The sequence below is a fragment of the Mustelus asterias genome, chromosome 26 (genome assembly GCF_964213995.1).
Source record: "Mustelus asterias chromosome 26, sMusAst1.hap1.1, whole genome shotgun sequence".
NCBI classification, from domain to species: Eukaryota; Metazoa; Chordata; class Chondrichthyes; order Carcharhiniformes; family Triakidae; genus Mustelus; species Mustelus asterias.
The window spans coordinates 42,500,618-42,518,671 of record NC_135826.1 but is presented as its reverse complement, the minus strand read 5'-3'; the positions used below and the strand labels follow the sequence as shown (position 1 = coordinate 42,518,671).

General features: G+C 43.1%; 1 protein-coding gene across 1 annotated transcript in view; it reads right to left on the bottom strand.

Annotated features, from left to right (window-relative positions):
• Positions 1–18,054, bottom strand: part of mau2 (MAU2 sister chromatid cohesion factor) — a 64,528-nt gene that overhangs the window by 38,018 nt on the left and 8,456 nt on the right. The window contains exons 2-7 of the mRNA XM_078198590.1: positions 13,826–13,843; positions 11,779–11,844; positions 6,823–6,918; positions 3,736–3,830; positions 2,548–2,575; positions 100–255 (exon numbers count right to left, since the gene is read on the bottom strand). Of these exons, the coding sequence (XP_078054716.1) occupies positions 100–255; positions 2,548–2,575; positions 3,736–3,830; positions 6,823–6,918; positions 11,779–11,844; positions 13,826–13,843 (459 nt within the window). The remainder of the gene's footprint in view (positions 1–99; positions 256–2,547; positions 2,576–3,735; positions 3,831–6,822; positions 6,919–11,778; positions 11,845–13,825; positions 13,844–18,054) is intronic.

Below are 18,054 nucleotides of genomic sequence, written 5' to 3'. Positions count from 1 at the left end.
GGCCTATTTATACTGCTATGGTATTGTATTTCCTCTTTCCCCTTCTGCTGCTGCCTGTACCTTTGTGCTGGAAATTTTAGAGGAATTCTCTTTGCTCACCTGCCCTGCATCCAGATAGTGTGTGACCTGTAGCACCAGGAAGAAGACACGTAGTGACTCCTTCTGTATGGGGTTACCCTGCCAGTTCTCCACAATCTGGCCACACAGAGTCAGGAGAGGGTGAACCTCCTGCAGCTTCCGCTCCATCAACAGCAGCTGGAGACCAACAGGGAGAACACACCAATATTAAAAAAAAAAATCACAGCTACAACCTGAAGCAGCATATAAACAATCACCATCGGTCAATTATCATCAACGCTCCCGTGACTGCCCTTCAAAACCTCACTATAAAGCCTTAAAAGGTACACAAGTCCCACTGTTGTGTTTGGGAGTGCCCACAGTCATTCTTTCAATGACCTGGCCCCTTGCCGGATAAGGAGGCTAAAAGTGAGGAGAAGCTCAAGCCCTTCTTGAAGGTTTTTCCTCCATCAATGGGTCCATTCTCCTCCTCTGGCAACTTAACCAGCTCTAAGATTTTGGCACTTTCTAGAGGTGCTCAGGTTATTTAACAGTTGCCTGGTGCTGGCCATTGTGGGTATCACCGTCAACTGACATTACAGTAACAGATTCAGATACCAGGGCTGTCTATAGAAACAGTGCTGCTAAATATCCTGGAGGGTTTTAAAAGTGATTTTTTCGGAGGGTAGGAGCTTTTGAAGTGCGTAAGCTCAGTTCTGTTGGCAGCAGCCTTCTTGTTTGAGTCAGGAAGTTGTGGGCTGAAGTCCCACTCAAGGATTGGACAGCACATATATTGTCTGGCACTTCAGTGCCATCTACCATAAATTTCACATTTTTCAAACAAGGCCTTTTCTCCTCCTTTGCCAATTTTCTCAGCTCATTTTTTTCTCCCAGAGGTATTTACTCTTTTGCAGATTTCACAGTCCCCTGTGACTCCCCACTTTCTCACCCCAGTGGCCAGTGTATAAGCCTGGACTGTCAGCAGGGATATACATTAGGCCTTACAGTGGGGAAACAAGAGTCAAAATGGATCTGGATCCTGATCATTCACACACATTCTTCAGGATAGCGATCAGAAGCTGTATAATTTTCACTGTCCAACACATTTGGACGAATTGTCGCATATCCTGTGCCAACCTGAATGAGATTGTCTAAGTAACCTCAAACTGGGAGATTGAAGATCGGGAGGAAGCATTCCTGCTCTGTATGACAAGGCCACTCATTGGTGAAACTCAAATTCCCTCTATATTCCATAATCCGCTTGGGTACTGGGGTGGGCCACCATTTCCTGGTACTTCTTTTTACCATTGAAGACATATATCCAATGGCACGAGCAGGATTTCTGCCTCTCTCCCTTCCAATCCACATTCAGAGAACATCTGCGGCTATATATTTTTCCGCACACAGGATTATTTAACGGTCCTATATCAATTGTGAGAGGATGGACATTTCCATATTTTTGGAACATTTTGTTATTCTGTAAAGAAGGCTGTGAGTGTGTGTAAATAATTTAATTAAGCTGGGCACTGGTTAAGAGAGACAACTTGTCTGGGAGAGCTGAGAGATAAAATGGGGCCAAAGATGCTAAATGCATGCATTTGTAATATAAGGCCATGGTGACGTGGATTTATAACAGGCTGAGGTTAGAAATTTACATTAGGAGATAGATAGGGACTTGAGTTTTCAGCAGCTAAATTTCAAGGGGAGTAAAAGACCTCTCCAACCTATAACAGTTTCACAAGTAAACAAGGAGAGGCTTTATTTGATTTGAGGTTTCATTTAGATTTTATTTGACCCCCAAGGGAGGCAATAGAAAAACATGAAATATCATAATATTTAGGAAAAGTTGAGCTCAAAGAGGTGCTAAGGATAATGAAATCGAAGATGAAAGAGAAAAGGATATTTAAGATAGATGTTGAGTTGAGTTGTGTTGGCTGTGTGGGGGAGATATCCTGGGACCAGCTCTGTGCAGAGGAAAGTGCGAACTCTGAAGCAGCCATCCAGAAACCAGGAAAGTCTTTGTTTCAGAATTTTATTCGATTTCCACAACACAGTGGAAGTGAGTGAGAAATCATACAGTACACCTTTATTAAAGTGATAGCAGTTTTACCTAGGGTAATAGTACTTGATTTCTAGGGTTAAAAATCTATATAGGCCAAGAAGGTATTTATTTGTGTGTTCTGATTAAGTGGGTTCTTTTTGGGAGGTTTTGTAAGACAGTTTTAATAATATAACTTTAATCTCACGTGCTTAAGTTTTCTTTTCGTTAATAGGTACCATAATTTTTAAAATTCTCAAAATTGTTTCTGGAATCCTATGCGTCTGGGATCAGTAAGTATCTTCTAATTTTCAAAATACAAAAAAAGGTTATGATCAGGAAGACAAGTTTCTCTCTGGGGATTTGCCTTGCTCTTTCTACAGTGATAGATATACTAGTTGCAGATTAGACAGTAAATTCTGCACAAATTTAACTGAACAAAAAAAGCTTACCATGCCTTTGCTCAAGAGGAAGAGCGCTCTGCAAGATAAGAGAGACAAGTTTATATTTACAATGTGAATTTAATTTAATGTAAACATGAAACTATAACCCACTTTAGCTAAATATTAAAGAAGAAATTCAAAAAATTAAATTAGCTTCTGACTCTCCAGAATTCCACTCCAGAGACTGGAGCACAAAATCTAGGCTAACACAGTGCAGTACTGACAGAGCATTGCACTGAGGGCTATCTCTTGGACAAGCTGTTAAACTCAGGGTCAGTGACCCTTTCATGTGGGCATAAAAGATGTTACAGGGCTTTTTTTGAACAGTAGGGGAATTCTCACCAGTGCATTGGATCAATATTTATTCCTCAACCAACAACATTATAAACAAAATTCTCATATTGTTATTTATGGATCATAATTGAATGCAAATAAGCGGCTATATTTCCTATATTATAACATGGAAGTCATTTAGGAAATACAAATTTTTATCTATGACATACAAAATCAGGAGGAATAATAAAAGCAGGCCAGGCTATAATCAGCAAACTCAAAAAAACCCAGGAACCAAACATAGCACTTTCCAACTTTTGGTTATTTTTTTGATTGTATTGGGTGATGCATTTACCAGTGGGGAGGTAAAGCTTTAATAGCTGCAGGATGCCCATTCTTACAACGTGGAAGAGTCATCCTCATGTTGTCACTGACAAATGAAAGATAAAGGATTTCCTGTGTCTTTGTAGAAATTTACACTTGGGACTGAAGGGCCAGTTGGAAAAGGTAATACTTACACACCCGATGCAGACATTCCAACACTGAAATCTGAGAAATCACAGAAATCTTGGGGCGGTGGCACAATGGTCAGGGACCCAGGTTCGATTCCAGCTTCAGGTCACTGTCTGTGTGGAGTCTGCACTCCCCGTGTCTGCGTGGGTTTCCTCCGGTTTCCTCCCACACACCAAAGATGTGCGGGTTAGGTTGATTTGCCATGCTAAATTGACCCGAGGGGATTAGCGGAGTAAATATGTGGGGTTACTGGGATAGGGCCTGGGTGGGATTGCGGTTGGTGCAGACACAATGGGCTGAATGGCCTCCTTCGGCACTGTAGGGATTCTATGATGTTGTGAAAATTGGGATTTTGTTTGCCTTTTGAAACAGCAGGGAGGTAGCTTTCAATTCCTTCGATTTTGCCGTTACCTTGTATATTCCGATCCCACTACTCTTGCATATTCGGCTCCAACTCCTAGAAGGTCACATGCTGAAACCAAATCTTTTTCTAACGTATGTAGTTGCTGGTAGAAAGAGAAACAAAGTGAGAAATAAAGGGTTTCCATTAAAATTCTTATTAAATTCACGTGTATAAAAAAATCATCAGGATAACAACAGCTGTGAAAATCGACACTGAGTTCTGTGGCCCTGGTTACTGGTCTATGAGACACTGGACAGAATGATCTTCTGGCAGTCTTGCTTTTTTCACTTGCATGTCCCCATCCTGCCACTCACCCCATTTGCAGGTGACATCTAGCTCTGGGGTAAGACTGCAAGGGTGCCAAGTCACCTGACTCCACTGGTCAACTGGCTGTGTGGCATCTTAGCCATACCACAGACAGTCCATCAGAAAATCACTGGACAATTATCACAAATGGGAGTGATTACCCCTCACCACATCTGGAAATACTGAGGTCAAATGTGACACTCCTATAATCTGAAATATGTGTTGCACAAGACTGAGTAAGTCGTCTCACAACACCAGGTTAAAGTCCAACAGGTTTATTTGGTAGCTCGAGCTTTCGGAGTGTTGCTCCTTCATTAGGCGAGTCCTGATGAAGGGGCAATGCTCCGAAAGCTTGTGCTACCAAATAAATCTGTTGGACTTTAACCTGGTGCCGTGAGACTTCTTACTGTGCCCACCCCAGTCCAACGCCGGCAACTCCATATCATGGCACAAGACTGAGGCAGAGATTTATAGAATTTACCCCCTCAATACAAACAGTGGCCTACTTCTGGACCTTTACAATTACTACTCGAAGTTGCAGAGGTGAAAACAATTTGTCCACTGATTTATCATTTTCCCCCCATCACAATGAAGAAACACCTCATGACCAGTCAGCTTAATCTCTCTCTCTCTCTCCCATCCTTGCTAGTTAGTCTTAGTGCATGAAAGATCTGGCGAAAACTACAATTTCATTTTAAGCCCAATTAACAAGTGGAATCAGAAAGGTTCAGTCTGCATTAAATTTACTGATCTCAGCCAGACTGCGATAGTGACACTGATTATAATCTTTTGGATGGGCCCTACCTGCTCTCTCAGCTGGATGTTAAAGATCCCATTTGTACTATTCCAAAGAACAGCAGGACAGTTCTCCCAGGAATTTTGGCCAACATTTATCCATCAACCAACTTCACTAAATGGGGGAATGATCGCACTGGTGGTGTTACTGGACTAGTAATAAAGAGGTCTGGACTAATGATCTGAAAATCAGTTGTAACCTCCACAGCTGCCAACACGGCTGCCGAGGAGGTTAAATTCAATATATTAAAGTGGAATAAAAAATTAGCTATCATGGCAACCTTGAAACCATCAGATTGCCATGAAAATCCATCTGGTTCATCAATACCCCTTTGAAAGGAAGTCTGCTGTCCTTGCCTGGTATGTGACTACATGCCCATCACAATGTGGTTGACTCTTACCTGCCCTCTGTTATGACCTAAGCAAGACACTCACTTGTTTTCAAAATCATCACCACCTTCAAGGGCAATTAGGGATATACAATAAATGCTTGCATTGTCATTGACACTTCGCTCTCCTCCCAGGAATGAAACAAAAAATATCTGGTCATCATCACATTATTGTTTGAGAGAGTCTGCAATGCGCAAATTGGCTGCCACGTTTTCTGCATTACATCACTGACTACATAAGAACATAAGAAATAGGAGCAGGAGTAGGCCATCTAGCCCCTCGAGCCTGCCCCGCCATTCAATAAGATCATGGCTGATCTAAAGTGGATCAGTTCCACTTACCCGCCTGATCCCTATAACCCCTAATTCCCTTACCGATCAGGAATCCATCTATCCGTGATTTAAACATATTCAACGAGGTAGCCTCCACCACTTCAGTGGGCAGTGAATTCCAGAGATTCACCACCCTCAGAGAAGAAGTTCCTCCTCAACTCTGTCCTAAACTGACCCCCCTTTATTTTGAGGCTGTGCCCTCTAGTTCTAGCTTCCTTTCTAAGTGGAAAGAATCTCTCCGCCTCTACACCCTATCCAGCCCCTTCATTATCTTATAGGTCTCTATAAGATCCCCCCTCAGCCTTCTAAACTCCAACGACAATTCTACACTACAGCCAATGAGGTACTTTTTGAAAAGTGCTTGAGGACTTCATAGAATCATAGAATCCCTACAGTGCAGGAGGTGGCCATTTGGCCCATCAAGTCTGCACTGACACCAGTCCCACCCAGGTCCTATCCCTGCTTAACTATCCTACTAATCCCTCTAACCTATCACATTCCGGGACACTAAGGGTTAATTTAGCATGTCCAATCAATCTAACCCGCACATCTTTGGACTGTGGGAGGAAACCAGAGTACTCGGAGGAAACCCACGCAGCCATGGGGAGAATGTGCAAACTCCACACAGACAGTGACCCAAGCCAGGAATCGAACCCAGGTCCCTGGAGCTGTGAGGCAGCAGTGCTAATCACTGTGCCACCGTAATTTGAATGGATTCCTGAGGTAATGATTAGCACTATATAAATGCAATTCCTTTCTCCCATACGCTCAGTGCCCCAAGGCCAGGGAGTGGAAAACCAACCAATGCTCAGGTTTTAAAAAAAGATTGGGCATCTGTAACTAAGTGCCACAAACACATATGCTATTTGTTGATTTCACTCCTTTCTTTCCCTGTGAAGAAATATCCAAGATTTGGCTTTGGGCTTCACAGTTGAGCCACAAAGTGTAGCCACTCTCAGCATTAACGAAACAATGGAAAAAGAGGGTGGACAGAGGTGGAATTGAACAGAACCTCGCGAGAGGTGGCACCTTTGGGACTGAAGAGGAAAAACGGAAGGGGAAAAAAGTGTAAATATGAGTTCATTGAAATTAGAAGTTGTGGGGCAGGTAATTACAGAATCAATCTTTCACTCAGAACATCACCACGTTTCTTAGAGGTAATCCAAGTTGAACAGCCTGTGAATCAACATTTTGTGCGCTCTAATGCTAAACATTTCTTTCACTCTCTGCCAAGAAACTCCCATTAGTTATAAGAAAACAAAAGGTACATACAGCAAGCTGAAAGAGTAGTCGACAATGCCAATAAGGCGTCTGCTGCGAGATCTGTATCGCCTTCCGTAAAAGTGGTTTTGCTGAATCAACCAGATTCTAAAAAGGCAACAAAGCATCATTATTTCAAAGCAGCATGGAAAAAGGCAGCATCTAACCCCACAGAAACAGTTAAACATAGTTATATAACCAGATGTGAAATGCATGTACTAATTACAACACACATGACAACTATAACAGAAATTCTCAGTGAAGCACTATGCTTGGAACTAGATTTTCTTTACTTCAGTTTCAGAGGTTTCTATTGTAGTCTTAACTCTAACTGCCAACCTCTCTCTTACCATCCTTGTCTACTTTATCAAGAGCTCTAGTGAGCTACTGAGTCAGAATCAATTTCCTACACTCTTAAATACATTGTGTACTGCCTTTCTGTCTTGTTTTTTCTCAGATTCTCCACCCTATGAAACTACTGTCCCATCCAGCTGTAGCCTTCATGCAACCACTACTTCCTACTTCATCGCGCCTTCCCTTCAATCCTGGCAGTGTCATCCACTCTTGGCTTTTGGATCTTCACCTACTAGATGTATTCACACGTATAAGGCAGCTGTTGCATAAGATTGCTCTGTGCCTCAGACTAAATTGCACTCAAAATGAAACAGTACAGCATGAGGAACAGCATACCGCTGCACCCAAATCCTGTCACACAATGCCCAGGAAAAACTGTTTCGCTGTTCTTCATTTCATTCCCATCAATTGGCGCTCTGCTCCTTTGGCATTAAACTCCACTCTCAACTTTAACCCTGGCTTCCCCTGCTGATTTTAAATCTTCTCTTCCTGCACCGGTCTTGCTGGAATGTCGCATGAATTTAAATTCATTGTAGCAGAGAGAGACTGGATAAAGGTAGGAGGGAAAAGTTTCCTTTTAAAAACAGTATTAGACTATAGGCATTCTATAATCCTACCATTTTCTTTCACCATACTTGCTCCCTTTGCTGGAAATGAGGGGCATTGCCCGGATTGGAAACGATTGGAAAAATAAGCCTAAGGATTGAAAATCTTTGTCCTCTGATTTAAAATCGATAGCAAGTGCCTGGACTGACATCAGGAGCAAAAGCTGCCTATTAAATATCACAGCATTAGAGGAGTGCATTGATGCTTCTGACAGTGATACATAAATAGCTTCCAATGAGAAACACACTGACCTCACAAAAGGGAAGCAAACGATTGGGCCCAATCACCCGGAGACTGAGTTTACCCAGCATGTAAACAAATAGCCTTAAATCACATTAACTCACCTTCTCCCCAGATCCCTTCATCTTATTTCCTTTCATCCACCGACCTCAACTAGGCTCGAACGTCAGATCCTCTGCCTCAACCAATGATCCTAAAGGTGAGTTCAATAATACTACAGCCCTCTTCTAAACAAAGAACAATACAGCACAGGCCCTTCGGCCCTCCAAACATGCGCCGATCATGATGCCTGCCTAAACTAAAACCGTATGCACTTATGGAGTCCGTATCCTTCCATTCCCATCCTATTCATGTATTTGTCTAGTTGCCCCTTAAATGCCGCCATCGTACCTGCTCCCACCACCTCCCTGGGCAGCGCGTTCCAGACATTCACCACCCTCTGTGTAAAAATCTTTCCTCGCACATTTCCTCTAAATTTTTCCCCCACGCACCTTAAACCTATGTCCCCTAGTACGTGACTTTTCTACCCTAGGAAAGAGCACCTGACTATCCACTACAAACTGTTTATATTTATTTTTCTATCTATGGCCTTGAATTATAAGTCACCCCTGAAAGCAGTCTGCTGTATACACTGTCCTATCCTTCCATAACTGTGAACACGTCCATCACATTGTGCTGGAACCTGCAATATTCTTGTGAAGGAACAAACATTTTTTTAAAGTCTTTCTTCATATTTTGTTGTGAATACTTAGTACATAGTTCATGTGCTTTAGAATATATCTTTCAGTTTCAAAACATAGACTTTCATTCTTAAAACTACAATCATTTCTATGATTTCTACAATCTAACTGTAGAAAATTGGATAAATGCAATTAAAGTGAGCTTGGAGTCTATTATACTAAAAGGCAACATTAACTTAAGGGAGTTAACAGCTGGAAAGCGAAATTATAAAACAGAAGGTGGGCTTACTTAGCTAAAGAGCTGGAGATCTACTATTCTTGCAATAATGCCACTCCAGAAAGATGCTTTAGTTTTGGGAGCTGGAGTTAACTTAGTTGAAAAGCAATCAATAAACCCTGAAAGGCCATAAACTCAGTTACTCCATCAGATCAAATAAACATTGCAAATGAGGGATAATTAACTCAAAGGTCTATTTGAGGGCTTCCCAGAGCAGGCTATGTCATCATGGAGACAAGTGGAGCTTAGAAAGGTTTGCTGGTTTAAATTTATCTGGGGTACGCGCAGTTTTAGTTGCAGTTGATTTGATTTGCAATTTAATGAGAGAAGATAGCCAAAATAAATGACAGTTAGACAGGTCTACATTGTAATCAGAGTAGAAACTAACTTCATAATTGACTGCATGGAAGGCAGGAGAGGCTTAATCTCAGTTTGAATTTTGAGTGAGAGAACAGAAGCTGGATGATTCACTAGTTTGAAACCAGCTAAAGTATCTACAGTGGGCCCCACAGTGTCTTGCTTCAAAATAAAGTAACAAGCACATTAGCTTGAAAGTACTGAAAGATAACCATCTCCTTAACTTCGATGATGGTGAAGCTGTCCACCACCGGGATGTGGGGGAGGAAGTTGTCCACCACCGGGATGTGGGGGAGGAAGTTGTCCACCACCGGGATGTGGGGATTGTACATGCAGAATGTAACAGCCTAATTCCGCTGCAAAGTTAAGGTGGGACAGGCACCTCCTCATAGCAGACCTCACGTGCAAAAATGCTTCCCTCAGACTGATTGAAGCGTCCTGGCCCTTAAGAGTGAACGGCTGGCAGTCCTTCAGCTCCCACTGCCGCTGGCCACTTCCCCAGGCTGGTCATTTTGGGTGATGATTTCAGCTGCATCATCGGTGTAGCTGAATGATCCTGCAGGATTAATAGAAAACTGGACGCCACATCCAGACTCCTAATGGAAACGGTAAAAAAATGTCAAGCTGCTTGATGCCTTCAGCAACCTTGAAGATAAAGCACAGAATGAACAGATTCCCCAGTGTGGATAGAGGGGGGTCCCTGGTCGCCTTTTTCATTGAAGGCCTTCAGAAGGTTGATGCATCCTGCAACACCTTCGAAATATCTACCGCTGGGGAAGTCTTGCAAGCAGAAGATGTCTGCTACTTCAATCCTGCAGCACGCAAAGAGCTTCACAAAGTAGGTCTGATCCACAGGCGAGCCTCCTTTGTTTACTCGGGCAGTGTTCCACACCCCTTGGCTTGGTGCTCGTGAAGCAGCTGCAGCCGTAACTCAAATGTTGAGCTGTGCCGTACCGGTGTTAGGTCCAAGTCAGAGACTTAAACCAGCATGAAGATCCACCAATGGCAGCAGACTTCAAGTGTTGTCTTCTTTTGTGTCTTCTTTCCCACTAAGGGTGTAGTTCTATTAGTTAAAATGAGGCACTCTGATTTCTATTTAGAGTTTCTTTAGTTATTAACTGGATCACAACTATTTGCATTTCCTCAAACCAAATAGCATCCTAGTGAGTTTGCATTATACCATCTATAAAGACACAACATCCTTCCCACATCATGGAGCCCAATAACCAAGCTGCTCTTAAGGCAGATTAGTTACCTCCTGGTTTTTAAATTCAATGCCTCCTCTTTGCAGCAAAATCAAGAATTTAATTAGCTTTTAATAAGTTTATGAAAGTTATTACAACCAAAGAGTTGCCTTTAATGTTCTGCACCTGTACCCTCAAATCCCTCCATTCCTCTACTAGACAAGAATGCTTCCTTTCCAAGTATTAACACTGCTGTCATCTTTGTCATTTTTAACTAAATTATATCATCATTCACTGAAGTTACATTCCACCGGCCATTTTTTTAATGCACTCTATTTTAGCACTAATTCTTTTGTGGCTTTTTTTGATTTGCAAAGTTCAACACTATTCCGTGGAGATATATAAACAAAATTACCAATACAGACAAACAGAAATGGTTCCTGGAACCGAACTCTGGACAGCAATATCCATATCCAACCTCTTTTTTTTAAAAAAAACCTTTAACTCCTACTCTGTTCATTTCAAAACAAATTTCAATCCAGTTTCTTCTTCTCCCATAATCTCCCATGTTGTGAAAGCTTTTTCTATGGTCCATATACACAATATCCACTTCATTTGCCTCCCCCATTGAGCAAGTCGGTTACCATCTTACCAGGACCTATGATTTTTGTCAAGCATGATTGCTGCTTTTGAAATCTGTGCTGGAAACTTCCATCTATTTTCTTTTAATCTGTGATTCCATCCTCAATGACGTCAAGATTTCCCCTATCACAGATGTTAAGCTTACAAGCCTGTAATTTCCTGTGTTAGTTCTATCCTCCCTATTGAAAATGCATAGCGTGCTGACAACTGTCTAATCCTCCAGCACACATCCACGCTCACTGGAGTCTCAAAATCCAGAATGGTATTATGAGTTATATATATTTTAAATTAAAGGCTAACATTAAAGTTTTTTTTAATTTTTCAATTGCTTTGGTGACATTAAAGGTTCAAAAAATATATATATTTAAAAAGTACAGTTGTTGCTGTCACTGGTAACAGAACCGTTTCCCAACTCCACCGGCTAGACTCTGCCCTGTCAGTACAATCAGAAATTGTAAACCCCATTTTGATTTGATTCAGATTGCACATTTGACCAGATTTACATTAATGATCAAACACACTGTGGATAAGGTGCGGGAAAAAAGTATGTTTTCCAATAACAACAAAACGTAGGAAATTAAAAGTGAATTGATTGCACAAACATTTATTTAAAAAGTAAAAAGCTTACCTGGTGACAATATAACTCTGACAGAAGACTGGCTGCTTCAAATTTGATATCTTCAAACTGTGGAATCTAATACATATAGGTCAAGGGCTAAACACTTATAGTCAGTTGGAACATATAGTAGTTCTAACCCCTCTCTTTCATTGCCTATTTCCAAAAAGGTAGCACCTTTAAGTCAGAGGGCAGAAAAGTAAAGAACTAATACAGTTAGTAGTACAAGGTAGTCCAGGATTTGTTTTTTTAACCTACCTGTTGCACAATTTCCAAGAAAGGGCATAATTGACATTTGAATAGTTTGGCAGAAGTAACTGGTAAGTGAAACTGAATGACAGATTTTAATAGCACACTGAGTTAGCGACCTTTGCCAAGAAATAATTCAGTTTATTGGCACCTATCAGATTCAATTCTTCTCTCTCTTCTGGTATTGCTGCTTAAAACAAATAGATCGGAGATGCTCATTATGACTCAGCAGTAGGTGAGAGCCCAGTCAGGGGGTTCAGGCACAGAGCTACAGCTCTCATAAGAAGCCAGGCCAAAGGAGAAGTAACCAAAAGTTTGGTTGAAAAGGTTCATTTTAAGGAAGGTTTTAAAGGAAGAGAGTGAGCTGCAGAGAATGAAACATTAAAAAAAAGGAATTCCAGAGGAATAGGCTGCTAATCAAACAGTGGGAGAGTGTCAGGGGAATGAAGAGTTGTGGGGAAAGGGTGACTATAAGACTGAACTAGGTTACAAAGATCGGGAGGGTCTTGTGGTGCAGTGAGTAGGGTCCTTGTTGCTGAGCAAGAAGCTCCAGGTTCGAGTCCCACCCAGGACTTGATGGCCAAGCAAGGTGTATTCATGATGTGATCAGCAAATCCTTCCAAACACACCAATGGCTGGTGGTAAGAGCAGGAGGGACTCCTGGTCAGCCACACCTGATGTGGAGTGGTGCCCCTCACATTATAAGCTGCGGTCTGTTCCAAGAATTACTAGCTATAGAAACAGTTGAAATTCTGCCTAAGTGCACCACTAGGTGCAGGAGAATTGGAATAGGAACAGAGTTTGGGATGGATGATATTGTGAAGAGATTTAGATTTAAGTGCAAGTGTTTTAAACTGAAGGTGTTGGGGACTGAGTGCCAAAGCTAAGTCAGTGAGGATGAGGTGATGGGCGAGTTAACCTGATAGAGAACAGTGCTTTGGATGAGATGAAATTTAGGGACAGTACAGGACAGGAGGCAGGCCAGGACAGCATTGAAATAGCTGGTGTTGGAGGCAACAAAAGTACTGATGAGAATTTCAGCAGATGGTTTAAGGCAGTATGGAGGAGAGGAATGCTATAAAGATGATCTTTGGAATGGAAAGGGTCTGGGTTTGGAAACTAAACTCAGAGTTGAACAGATGCTGCAAACTGTCTGTATTAGCCTGAATGGGGGATGAAATCCATCTAAAGCATATGGTGTTTGGAATGGAGACCAAGACAATAGCTTCGGTCTTCCAAATGTTTTCGCTGGAGAAAATTGCAGCTCACCAAATTGGATATCAGATAGCGTGACAACACCTGGAACTCCCTTCCTAACAGTACTGTGGGTGTACCTACACCACATGGACTGCAGCGGTTCAAGAAGGCACCTTCACTACCACCTTCTCAAGAACAATTAGCGATGGGCAATAAATATTGGTCTAGCCAGCAACACCCACATCCTTTGAATATGAAAATAAATTCTGTAAAGTTTGTTAATAGATGTTTTTCTTCCTGCATTTAGCAGTGATTCAGATTCAGTACATAGCTGTTCAGAGTCATTTTCAAGTTACTTAAATCTACCTAAAAACTAGAGATTTTCCTGTATCCAAAATTCTTTTGTGGAACCCGAGCAGCAAGTATGCGAGTCATCACACTGCACTGAATTACTTGCCCTCGGTGTAAATCATCAAGATTACCGGAAAATGATCTGCAGTTGGTTAGTGAGAAAGCAACATCACTATGAAAGAATTTTCCTCTTCACACAAACCACTGCAATTGGCTAGATGCTGCAGACATCAATTTTGTGTTTTTGAAAAAAAAAGGATACTTGTTGGGATATTAACCACTGAAAGAGAGGGAAAAAAATCAATTAGTCACGTTTGCAACACTGAGTTCAGTTAAATTCCACAAGGGAACCTATTCACCAACAGAACTTAAAATCATCTCTTCTCATGAATTAAACTTTACTTTCTAACATCTTCGTTAATTAAAAACCCAACTTTGATGCTGCCAAGTCATCACTTCCCGATATATCTCCATTTTTAAACCTCAGTTCCTGGGATTGTCACTTGAACTTCAGGTTTTTTTTTAAGCCTTACGGGTGGTGTGAACTTCATCTAGGCTTTTAAAGGATAACATATCATCACCACTGCTTCAGCTTGATTCATAAGCTAGAGATTCTAGACACCCCACTTTACTCTTTAGGAAAGATAGGAAAGCTTTAAAAAGGAACATTTCCAGGATGGTAGCAGGAATGAGAGTTCAGTTACAGAGGTTGGAAAAGTTTGAATTATTCTTGTCAGAACACAAGGCTAAAATGTGGCCTAATCAAAGTTTTCAAGACGATGAGTTTTGATAGACTAGATAAAGAAAGACTACATCCTCTGTTGTGTACCAATAACCAGAGATCAGAGATTTAAAATCATTGGCAAAAGATGCATAGCAGAGATGAGAAGGAACCTCTTTAGTCAGTTGTCAGGTTCGGGAATGCTCGATTCAAAAAGGTGGTGAATCTAATTCCATCAATAATTTAAAAAGGGAATTGGACAGACACTTGTGGATTACAGCATTCTGCACAATATTAAGGATGTGGGATTAAAGCACAAATGCTCTCAAGGCAACAGACATGATGGGCTCAGTGGTCTTCTTCTGATCTGCAGGTTTCTAGATCCTACGTGATCAATACGATGAAAAATCGCAAACTCTACTGAGCAGTCTTGGAGGGAAATGGATACCTCAGAGTAAAGTATGCTGAATTAGTGTCTGCGTTCTACAGTTTAAGCATGGCTTTAATTTTACTGAATCTGTCACAATGGATAAATATTAACAAATCAATGGCTTACATGAAGATATATGCATGAAGTGATTCATTTTGGTAGGAAGATCGAGGAGGGACAAAATAAAATAGAAAGTACAATTCTAAAGGGGGCACAAAGCAGAGGGGCTTGGGAGGAGATGTGCAAAAATATTCAAAGGTGCAATTGTGAAAGTGGTTAATAAAGCATAAAGGATCTGGCTTTATAAATAAGTCATGATGTGGAGATGCCGGCGTTGGGCTGGGGTAAACACAGTAAGAGGTTTAACAACACCAGGTTAAAGTCCAACAGGTTTATTTGGTAGCAAAAGCCACACAAGCTTTCGGAGCTCCAAGCCCCTTCTTCAGGTGAGTGGGAATTCTGTTCACAAACAGAGCATATAAAGACACAAACTCAATTTACATGAATAATGGTTGGAATGCGAATACTTACAACTAATCAAGTCTTTAAGAAACAAAACAACGTGAGTGGAGAGAGCATCAAGACAGGCCAAAAAGATGTGTATTGTCTCCAGACAAGACAGCCAGTGAAACTCAGTGGGGGTTACAAATAGTGTGACATGAACCCAATATCCCGGTTGAGGCCGTCCTCGTGTGTGCGGAACTTGGCTATCAGTTTCTGCTCAGCGACTCTGCGCCGTCGTGTGTCGCGAAGGCCGCCTTGGAGAACGCTTACCCGAATATCAGAGGCCGAATGCCCGTGACCGCTGAAGTGCTCCCCAACAGGAAGAGAACAGTCTTGCCTGGTGATTGTCGAGTGGTGTTCATTCATCCGCTGTCGCAACGTCTGCATAGTTTCCCCAATGTACCATGCCTCGGGACATCCTTTCTTGCAGCGTATCAGGTAGACAACGTTGGCCGAGTTGCAAGAGTATGTACCGTGTACCTGGTGGATGGTGTTCTCATGTGAGATGATGGCATCCATGTCGATGATCCGGCACGTCGTGCAGAGCTTGCTGTGGCAGGGTTGTGTGGTGTCATGGTCACTGTTCTCCTGAAGGCTGGGTAGTTTGCTGCGGACAATGGTCTGTTTGGGGTTGTGCGGTTGTTTGAAGGCAAGAAGTGGGGGTGTGGGGATGGCCTTGGCGAGATGTTCGTCTTCATCAATGACATGTTGAAGGCTACGGAGGAGATGCCGTAGCTTCTCCGCTCCGGGGAAGTACTGGACAACGAAGGGTACTCTGTCCACTGTGTCCCGTGATTGTCTTCTGAGGAGGTCGGTGCAGTTTTTCGCTGTGGCGCGTTGGAACTGTTGATCAATGAGTCGAGCACCATATCATGTTCTTATGAGGGCATCTTTCAGCGTCTGGAGGTGTCTGTTGCGATCCTCCTCATCCAAGCAGATCCTGTGTATACGGAGGGCTTGTCCGTAGGGGATGGCTTCTTTAACGTGTTTAGGGTGGAAGCTGGAGAAGTGGAGCATCGTGAGGTTATCCGTGGGCTTGCGGTACAGTGAGGTGCTGAGGTGACCGTCCTTAATGGAGATGAGTGTGTCCAAGAATGCAACCGATTCCGGAGAGTAGTCTATGGTGAGTCTGATGGTGGGATGGAACTTGTTGATGTCATCATAGAGTTGTTTCAGTGATTGTTCACCATGAGTCCAAAGGAAGAAAATGTCATCGATGTATCTAGTGTATAGCATCGGTTGAAGGTCCCGTGCGGTGAAGAAGTCTTGTTCGAACCTGTGCATGAAGATGTTGGCATATTGAGGTGCAAATTTGGTCCCCATGGCTGTTCCGTGTGTCTGGATGAAGAACTGGTTGTTGAAGGTGAAGATATTGTGGTCCAGGATGAAGCGGATGAGATGTAAAATTGCATCTGGAAACTGGCAGTTGTTGGCGCTGAGCACTGAGGCCATTGCAGCAATGCCATCGTCATGGGGGATGCTGGTGTAGAGTGCCGAGACAGCCATTGTGACGAGGAGCGCTCCTGGTTCAACTGCTCCATGTGTGCCGAGTTTCTGTAGGAAGTCCGTCGTGTCGCGACAAAAGCTGGGGGTTCTTTGTACAATGGGTTTCAGGATGCCCTCGACATAGCCGGAGAGGTTCTCGCACAGGGTCCCATTGCCCGATACGATGGGACGGCCGGGTGTGTTTGCCTTGTGTATCTTCGGGAGGCAGTAGAGATCTCCAACGCGGGGAGTACGTGGGATGAGAGCACGGAGGGTGTTCTGAAGGTCCGGATCAAAGGTCTTGATCAGAGTGTTGAGTTGACGGGTGTGTTCTTTGGTCGGATCTGCAGGTAACTGTCTGTAGTGTTCCTCGTTGTTTAGTTGTCCGTACACTTCTTTGCAGTAATCCGTTTGAAACATCTCTATGATGACATCAACAAGTTCCATCCCACCATCAGACTCACCATAGACTACTCTCCGGAATCGGTTGCATCTTGGACACACTCATCTCCATTAAGGACGGTCACCTCAGCACCTCACTGTACCGCAAGCCCACGGATAACCTCACGATGCTCCACTTCTCCAGCTTCCACCCTAAACACGTTAAAGAAGCCATCCCCTACGGACAAGCCCTCCGTATACACAGGATCTGCTCGGATGAGGAGGATCGCAACAGACACCTCCAGACGCTGAAAGATGCCCTCATAAGAACAGGATATGGCGCTCGACTCATTGATCAACAGTTCCAACGCGCCACAGCGAAAAACTGCACCGACCTCCTCAGAAGACAAACACGAGACACAGTGGACAGAGTACCCTTCGTTGTCCAGTACTTCCCCGGAGCGGAGAAGCTACGGCATCTCCTCTGTAGCCTTCAACATGTCATTGATGAAGATGAACATCTCGCCAAGGCCATCCCCACACCCCCACTTCTTGCCTTCAAACAACCGCACAACCTCAAACAGACCATTGTCCGCAGCAAACTACCCAGCCTTCAGGAGAACAGTGACCATGACACCACACAACCCTGCCACAGCAAGCTCTGCAAGACGTGCCGGATCATCGACATGGATGCCATCATCTCACGTGAGAACACCATCCACCAGGTACACGGTACATACTCTTGCAACTCGGCCAATGTTGTCTACCTGATACGCTGCAAGAAAGGATGTCCCGAGGCATGGTACATTGGGGAAACTATGCAGACGTTGCGACAACGGATGAATGAACACCGCTCGACAATCACCAGGCAAGACTGTTCTCTTCCTGTTGGGGAGCACTTCAGCGGTCACGGGCATTCGGCCTCTGATATTCGGGTAAGCGTTCTCCAAGGCGGCCTTCGCGACACACG